The sequence below is a fragment of the Microtus ochrogaster genome, linkage group LG1, assembly GCF_000317375.1.
Source record: "Microtus ochrogaster isolate Prairie Vole_2 linkage group LG1, MicOch1.0, whole genome shotgun sequence".
NCBI classification, from domain to species: domain Eukaryota; kingdom Metazoa; phylum Chordata; class Mammalia; order Rodentia; family Cricetidae; genus Microtus; species Microtus ochrogaster.
The window spans coordinates 22,192,006-22,201,232 of NC_022027.1; the positions used below are offsets into that span (position 1 = coordinate 22,192,006).

General features: G+C 43.8%; 1 protein-coding gene and 1 pseudogene across 1 annotated transcript in view; one reads left to right on the top strand and one right to left on the bottom strand.

Annotated features, from left to right (window-relative positions):
* Positions 1-1,677: 1,677 nt before the first annotated feature.
* The window catches only part of Ugdh (UDP-glucose 6-dehydrogenase), a 25,908-nt gene continuing 18,358 nt past the window's right edge, over positions 1,678-9,227 (bottom strand). Inside the window, exons 7-12 of the mRNA XM_005359269.3 lie at positions 8,879-8,973; positions 6,682-6,812; positions 5,173-5,306; positions 4,698-4,789; positions 4,475-4,585; positions 1,678-2,513 (exon numbers count right to left, since the gene is read on the bottom strand). Coding sequence (XP_005359326.1) covers positions 2,406-2,513; positions 4,475-4,585; positions 4,698-4,789; positions 5,173-5,306; positions 6,682-6,812; positions 8,879-8,973 — 671 coding nt within the window. The 3' untranslated portion in view covers positions 1,678-2,405. The remainder of the gene's footprint in view (positions 2,514-4,474; positions 4,586-4,697; positions 4,790-5,172; positions 5,307-6,681; positions 6,813-8,878; positions 8,974-9,227) is intronic.
* Positions 6,846-8,304, top strand: LOC101993639 (annotated as a pseudogene).

Consider the following 9,227-nt stretch of genomic DNA (forward strand, 5'->3'; position numbering starts at 1 on the left):
AAGCTTTTCAGTTTCAGGAGGTCCCATTTATTAATTGCTTCTCTCAGTGTCTGTGCTACTGGGGTTATATTTAGGAAGTGGTTCCCTGTGCCAATACGTTCAAGTGTACTTCCTACTTTCTCTTCTATAAGATTCAGTGTGTCTAGCTTTATGTTGAACATACTTTCTTTTTTAAAAAATGTGTTTTTTAATTCTACACAGTAGAAGGCCAAAGGGTCTCAAATTGCTGTGCCCACTTATATGCTGAATCACGTATTTCTTCCCGTCACAAACAGAAGACTTCCAAGGCTTCCTGTCTTTGACCCATTTTCTTCCACTTCCAATTTTTCTACCTTTTGAACTATAACTGTATTCTGCAATAATTATTTACTTTTCTACTCTAGGACAGAAGCTTCCTGCAACTAAAAAAGGAGTGAGTACCTAATGCTTTCTTTTGCTGCTTTTTTTTGTTTTGAGATAGGGTTTCTTTGTGCAGTCCTGGCTGTTCTATAACTTGCTCTGCAGAACAAGTTGGCCTCCTACTCACAGATATCCACCTGCCTCTGCCTCCCAAGTGCTGGGATTAAAGGCGTGCGCCACCATCACCCGGCTCATCTTTGAGTTTATAATCCTATTGACAAGCAGATATGGATTAGAGCAAACTCTAATCCTAAACTCATTCTGAGAAGTCTTATAAATAAGGGTTAGTCCTCAAGCCAACATGAGTCCAGAGGTCTGCAACTTTTCTCAAAGGTCAAACAGCAGATAGTTTTTAGGCTTTGTGGGCCAAGGGGCAAAATCGAGGCTATTGTATAGGAAATTCTATAAGCATTGCAACTGTACCTTAACAGTAAGGGCTGGAGAGGTGGCCCAGTGGTTACAAATGTACCTCAATTCCCAGCACCCACACTATGGCTCACACAACCATTCATAACTCCAGTAACAGGGGCTGACATCCTGACATCCTCAAGTTTCTATTTGTACTCAGTAACAGAAGTCCTAAAGAACGGGACATGTATCTGTTTAGCAAAGTTTGTACATTCTTGGTTCACACGGCATAAAAGGGGAATATGACATTAGTCCAAGTGAAAACAACCACTACAAATAATTCATCACGAGACAGCAAACACAGGGCTGTAGATGTGTCTCAGACATTAAAAGCACTTACTGCTCTTGGAGAGGACCTGGGCTCAGTATCCAGCACACACATGATGGCTGACAGCCATCCATAACTCGAGTTCCAAGGGATCTGATGCCTTTTTTTACCCTCCCTGGACACTAGGCACACACTTCATATACACACATGCAGGAGAACATACACATAAAAATAAATAAAATGAGCCAGGTGGTGGTGCACACCTTTAATCCCAGCACTCGGAAGGCAGGGGCAGGTGGATCTCTGTGAGTTTGAGGCCAACCTAGTCTACAAGAGCTAGTTCCAGGAAAGGCTCCAGAACTACTGAGAAACCCTGTCTCGAAAAACCAAAAAAAAAAAAAAAAGTAAACATACATAAATTTAAAATGTAAATGGGAAAGCACACAATTTTTTTTTTAAATGCTGAGATGGCTGAGTTCGAAGCCCAGGACCCACACGGAAGGAAGGGGAGAACTGACCACTCTAAGTTGTCCTGACCTCTGCACACATGGTTTGGCTGTACATATCCCACCTCCCCTCCAAATAAATACATGTAAAAAAGATATATGTAACTTAGAAAATTTTTTAGTTTACACATGAGATTTTATTGGTTTTCTTTGTTAAAGGAAGAACTTAGAATTGTAGTAGAAATAATCAAAAGAAGGGTAACAAACACTTTCTGACTCCAGCTGCAAAAGCAACAGTCAGCGGAAGCTGAGGGACAACACAGACCACAATACTGATTCTCTCCTCGGGTTAAACTCTTTCAAAAAGAAAGTATTATTCATGTCAGACAGGGAAGGGATTGCAAAGTGATCATTTGGGGAAAACAAAAACAATTAAAACCACTAATGACATCACATTAAAACAATAAGGACAGAGAACCTCGACCGGCCCAAACATGGTAGCACAGTGATTTCATGGCTTCAAAACCCCACTGAGTGATAAGCCCAGGAAAATGAGACCGCCTTTCCCTGGTATTCAAGTCAGTCTGTGGACAGTCTGTAATGCTAGAAAGAGTTCAAAGTTTCTATTTTACAAAAATTGACCACATTTAAACCAACATGATTGTTTTCCATCCAATAACTGAGAGGACAATAATATAAAAATATGTAAAAATTATTCTACACTCATAATTCCTCGATATGCTAACACCCATATAGCTAGTATAAATTTGATGATTAAAAAAATATTTTTGTTTCCTTAAAAACATGTAGTTCATTTCCCATTTAATATCAGACAGACACCGGCTATCCTGAAGTACCAAAATAATCACAGAAAATGGCAGTATCTAGACTTTTGGTTTCTTGTTAGGTGGGTCCTGAAGACTAAACTTCGGAATTTCACCAGGAGTGTACGGAATTCTCTTGGAAGACACCTTTTTGCCAATTGTTTCAATCTGAAGAGGAAAAAAAATAGAACCATTAATCTCAGTGCACGTACGTAAGAGTTCCACAGTGTAGAGAGAGACGGGAGGACGAGGAGAAAAACTTTCCAAGTTGTCTGAGTGGCTGAGAGATCTTCGGCTCCTTTATTTTTGTGTTTCTAGAATCAAGTGTCGCCCCCCTTTGCTGGCTTGTATTTGTTTGGGTTTTTAGAGACAGGGTCTTGCTATGTAACACTGGCCTCTAACTCACAGACTGTCCTGCGGGAGTGCAGGGAACAGCACGCCTGCAATCAAGTCACAGACATGGCTGCTCCACTTCTTTATGTCTATGAGTCATTTTGTCTGCATGCACATCTGCACCAGAAGGCATCAGTTGTGAGCTGCCATCTGGGTGCTAGGAACTTAACTCAGGACTTGGAGGAGAACGGTGAGTGCTCTCTCCAGCCCCATAAACCACTTTTTTTTTTTTTTTTTGGTTAGCCCTGGCTGTTCTGGAAGTCACTCTGTAGGCCACGCTGGCCTCAACCTCAGGATCCACCTGTCTCTGCCTCCTGAGTGAAACCACAACTGGCTAAAATAATTTTAAGTATGTACCTTGCTACATATGTCTTAGAAATAACATTTTAAAATAACACTCAGCTAGGTAACCTAGCACTTGGGAGGCAGAGGCAGGCAGATCTCTCAATTTGAGGCCAGCTTGGTCTATAGAGCTATTCCAGGACAGACAGAGCTACACAGGGAAAAAAAGAAAAATAAAACAAGAGGAAAATTAAAAGTAACACTATTGCCAGACTATGGTGGCACATGCCTTTAATCCCAGCACTCAGGAGGCAGAGACAGGCGATCTCTGTAAATCCGAGGCCAGCCTAGTCTGTAAATCCAGGACAGGCTCCAAAGCTACAGAGAAACCCTGTCTCAGAAGAAAACAAACAAACAAAAAATTTAACACTCCTGACTTTAAATGACAGCCCTGAAGAGCAGGCCTGCTGTCCACTTGGGAAGGTAGGATGGAGGAATTCCCATGGTCGGACAGGAGTGAACAAAGTTGTCAACTAACTCTTTCTGGAAGCCAGTGTCTCACAAATGACAGAGACATGGCCCCTCAGCAAGTGAGTAAGAAGCTAAAGAAACCAGACACAGTTATCCTGGCGCCTGCATGCCAGTGCTGAGGCACGCACAGGCCCTCCGCTCAACATGTCCCCGTATCTCCTGCCGACAGCTCTCCTCCAGCAACTTTTTAATCTTCCCTAACTGACCCTGCTAAAGCCTCCACTCCAAGCCCACATTGCTGCAGGAGATAGAAAGTAACAACTTGTCAGTAGCCTGAGAACACACAGACACACGCTCTGGGCAGCTTCTGTCAGCTTCCCCGAGCTCCACTAAAGAGGGCTGCCTCACGAAGCCCGTGCTCTCCCTTTAGATCTCTCAGCCCAGGAAAGGTACAGGATGACCAGCTGATGGGCCTGGGTACCGGATGAGGTGGATGCTGGCTATGCTCACATGAGGGCAGTGTTGCTGCCACAGTGAAGCATTTTCTCAGTGGCCACCCACCCATCGCCCATGTCTTCCCTGGGGTATAAGGACAATGTAACTAGTGTCTACTTACTTGACTCATGGTATGAGGTGAGCTAGGGCACATGCTGTTTCTGTATGACAGACACCTGAGGCCCTCTTAGCTGCTAAGTAAAGGAGCTCAACTTTATGTCAAATATGGAAGAAGTGAACGGTCACCAAAGAAATCAGGACTTCCCAGAGAAGACCTCTTGCCCAGTTATCTTACTGCTAACTTAGAAAATATGGCAATTCTAGAACCCATACAATGAGTTTATAACAGACCAGACCATTGAAATGACTCAGAGGGCAAAGGTGCTCACTATCCAAGCCGGAAGCCCTGGGGGACAGATATAAAGGAGGGAGGAGAGAACCGACTCCATAGGGCTGTCCTCTGAAGACCAACCTAGAATCCTGATTACCTGGAAGCCAATGGTCTGCAGCTCATTGTGGAGCCCATCCAGGACACGTCGCCCATCAAAGATAAAAGCTGGTTTCAGCATTTTTTTGTGAATCCGTTCATAATCCAGTTCCTGTGAAGACACAGCAAATGCAGAACTAGAACACCATGTGGACACATATCCAACCAACGCTGATACTGGAATGTGCCTAGGATTTTTCTTAATGTAATTTCTGAGACTTCACCTTAAACATGTCCCATTCGGTGCAGATAACAAGGGCATGGGCACCGTCACACGCTTCATATGGATCCTTGGAAATGGTCACCAGTCTGGACACTAGAAAACAGCAACAATGCCCAAAAGAGAGATGGGAAACAAGGCATCTGAAGTTACGCACAAGAGTGTCTGACAGAAGTGAATAATGGGGAACCAGGAGCACCCCAAACTTTCTCCAGAAGTATTTCCTGGGACTCTCTGGGCTTTATGAAATACCACTGAGCTATATACATCCCCGACCCCTGCAAAAATTGCTGGATTGAAACACCAGTGGTGACTTCAGATCAAAGCTGAGAACATAATACCTAAGAGTTTAATTTTTGAGAAATGAGGCTGCATACAGAGCCAACCGTGATAGCGAAAGAAAATGCAACCACTAAAGGTTCCAAAGGAAAACAGTTGTGTGGGTTTATACTCAAAATGGTTAGAGAACAGAGTCCTACCTTGGTCATCCGCCGACACGCCTGGATGAGACAGATCCACGACGATTTGTTCCCTGGGGACTTTGGGGTCGTATATATGGAGGTGTGCGCCTTCGTCCATCAGATACTTGCTAATGTAGATACTGGAGGACTCTCTGCAGGAGAGACCAGTCATTGCTTTAAATGACACAGTCGTTTGTTTTGTTTTGCTTGACAAATAGTTTCTTGTGTGGCTCGAGCTGTCCTGGAACTCCCTTTGTAGAGCAGGCTAGCCTCCGATTTAGAGATCTACCTGCCTCTGCGTCCAGAGTGCTGGGATTAAAGGCAGACACCACCACCAGCACCCAGCTAAATGACATATTCTAATTATCAGAATATCAGGAAATTTAAGATATGGGGAAGTTCTAGTTAAGCTAAACTGTTGAGGATATAGACTCTTTTTTTTTTTTTTTGAGTATTTTTTCGAGACAGGATTTCTCTGTGTAGCTCTGGGTGTCCTGGAACTCACTTTGTAGATGAGCCTGGCCTTAAACTCACAGAGATCTACCTACCTCTGCCTCCTTAAAGTCATGCACCCCATGACAGGCTAACACACACACACACACACACACACACACACACACACACGCGCCTTCTTCCGCTTAGTGAGGCACCTTGTTAACAGACCTCTTCTGGCATTGTTATATATAGAGAGAATAAAATACTATAGAAAACACACATATACACATATGTACAGTCACATGTACTTCAATTCTTTTCTATCAATGGGAGGATCAGGATTAGATGAAATATTCCCATACTCTCTCAAAAGGTTTGAAATGTTATTCTTTGGTTCGTTCTAGTTCCATCAGGCTTAGAAGCAAGTGTCTTTACCCACTTCCGGCCCGAGGTGTTTTAAAGAGGGAGAGACTTGGCTGCTCCAAGTTGTCCTCTGACCGCCACACGGATACCACGGCTTGTGCGCACATGTGCACACTTCTCGCCGTGTAACCCTGGCTGGCCTGGACTTGCTATTATTTAGGCCAGGCTGGCCTACAACTCACAGAGATCTGCCCGTCTCTACCTATGCCTCCTGAGATTAATACCCTGAGTCACTAAGCATAGGTAAAATTGAAAAAAAAAACCAACTTTTTCCCCCCGAGACAGGGTGTCTTTGTAGCTTTGGAGCCTGTCCTGGAACTAGCTCTTGTAGACCAGGCTGGTCTCGAACTCACAGAGATCCACCTGCCTCTGCCTCCCGGGTGCTGGGATTAAAGGCGTGTGCCACCACTGCCTGGCCAAAAACACTTTTAATGTTTTAAAGAACTAATACCTGGGGCTGGAGAGATGGCTTAGCAGTTAAGAGCACTGGCTGCTCTCCCAGAGGACTGAGGTTCAATTCCCAGTACCCACATGGCAGCTCACAACTGTTGGTAACTCCAGCTCCAGAGGAACTGACATCATCACATAGACATACACACAGGCAAACCCCCAATGCACATAAAATAAACGAATCTTAGGAACAACAACAACAAAAAAAAAAACTGATACCTGGTATCGCCAGTGTCCTTTTTGAATGCAAACCCCAAGATGGCTATCTTCTTATCAGTTACTGTATTAAACAGGCTGTCTATGATCCTCGAGGCAAACCTCCTCCTCTGGTAGTCATTCATGTCTATGACCTGAAATCATATTATAATATACAATGTTAGCTTACAAAAGTGTCATCTAGTATATGCACATGGTGTTCTAGTAAATGCTGCTATACAAATATATGGTTCACATATTACAGCAAAGTTTACTCAACACTGTTGTTCAGATTTAAATCTGAAAATTAAAAATCCACCAATTGCCAGATGTGGTGACACCTGCCTTTAATCCACTAGTCCCCTTCCACAGAACCTTTCTGAAAATGTTCATTTTCATTTGGCTTGGTAGGCTGTGAGTGACGCTCGGGTAGATGAAAAGACTCCGGGAACACAGCTAGGCTTGAATTCTGAAGGCATGTGAGATCCAGCCACAAAGCCAGCCAAAATAAGGCACCTTCACCCCGCTTCTTCAAGTCCCCAGAAGGGACAAGGTGGTGAGCAGTCAGCTCTCCAAGCACTCACCAAATGCTGCAAGCTCACCAACTCACCACAGCTCACCAACTCACCACAGCTCACTAATTCGCCAAAGCTCACCAACTCACTCACCATCCACCAAGGCTCACCATGAGCAGACAGGAACAGACACCACACAGAGGGAGAGCTGCTTCTGCACAAACCGTGACAACACAAGTACTGGACAAGCGTTTTAACCAAATGCCCTGAGTCAGAGCGTCTCAGAGCATCCGACATCTGCTAGGTTAAGTTGCTAATGAAGTGAGCTGGGGAGAAGGGGGGGCCTTTTCAAAAGCTTTCAGGAATGGTCTCAAGTCTTGGCAGCTTGGAAAGGAGCCCAAAGTGTCGGGAAATCAGGGCTTCATCTTAATTGGATGGCAAGATGAAGCCACCTGCTTGGCTGAGTGAAATACACAGAAAATGAGTCTGTCTTCAGACTCGCTCCCATAGCTACTGCTGAAATCTGAAGATTATGGATTCAGGAAACCATTGGGAACGGTGCATATCCTGGCTGGCACTTTAGGCAAATCTGTCATTCTCAAAGTATCTTCTCTCATCTAAAAATGGGAGATAACGTTAGTGATGAGGGTAAACGGTGTTCTGCATGCAAAGAGTACCCAGAAAAAACAAGCATTTGATAAGCCAGGAAGGGGTTCCCGTTTTAGCCCTCTGAATTTGAAAGAGGGGAGGAGAGTACCCATAGATGCACACCACTTAAAATGTTACAATGTGCGTGTATTTCTAAAATGGCGGCAGCGATGGATGTGGATACCCCCAGTGGCACCAGCAGTGGCGCGGGCAAGGCACACTTTGAAGTGTGAAAGAGGAACGCAGAAGCCTCTGGGCCCGGGATATTGTGGTTGATACTGTGCCATCCGCAGGAGCCACATCATGGACTGCTCCAGTGAACGTCATTTCTGAGTGTGCTGTGGCGTGGGGAGTCTGTGGTTGTGCTCTCAATCCCACTGCACCTCTCGATGGCCCAGAACGAGGCAGGTGTGTCCACTGCACAACACAGTGGGAACTCCAAAAGTAGGGGCACTGCTTAGAAAAGACTCTCCCCAAAGCTTAGCCTTTTGCTATGCGTGCTACTCACTTTCCTGTTAATTATAAATTACATAGAACTGTGGTTTTTTTTCCTTTGTCTTTGGTGTTTGCTGTTCCCACAGACATATGGTATTTTGTGTCAAATAAAGTCATTAAGTTCAAGAGAAAAAAAATATTACAACATGGGCACGTCACACCAAGTTCCCGGCTAGCCTAGACTACACAATGAGACCCCATCTCTTATGATGGTACACGCCTGTAATTCTAGTATTCATGAGGAGGAGGCTGAGGGAGTGGGTGTTCAAGACCAGCCTCTTTATGAGACAGTCTCGAAACACATATCCCCAAACATAAAGGATATTACTTCCTGACTTATTCTGGGAGAGATTTAGTTATAAAATAGGAAATACCAATGTATAAAAAATGCCCATCACAGTTGACTAGGAAAAAAGACTAACTGAAAACAGATACTCATCAAATAAACCTGAAATAAAAAAATTGAGTTCCTGGAACAAGTTCAAATGGTCAAAACCATTTCATCAAGGAGGTCATGTTGAGTTAGACTCTAATCAGAAGTCATTGACGACAAAGACAGATACCTGCTGCCAATAGCGAGCTACTTCAGGCAGATTCAGAGCCTCACAGAGATAAACCAAATTCAGAACATCTTTTTGGAAGCAGCTCCCACCAAAACCTGAGGAAAGAAAAAAAAAGAACTCACATTTTTTTAGGTAAGATTCAGAAACTAAATTCTGTGGTAAAACCTCTACAATATCGGCTACATGGTGAGTTCAAGTCCAGCCTGGGTTACATGAGACCCAGTATCAAGATAAAAAAAAAATTGGAAAAGCAGATTTATAAATCACGTGACATTTATAGATAGTTAATCAGCTCAGCTCTTCAAATATTTACCAAACAGTACCCCAAAACAAGTTTTATTAAATCTAC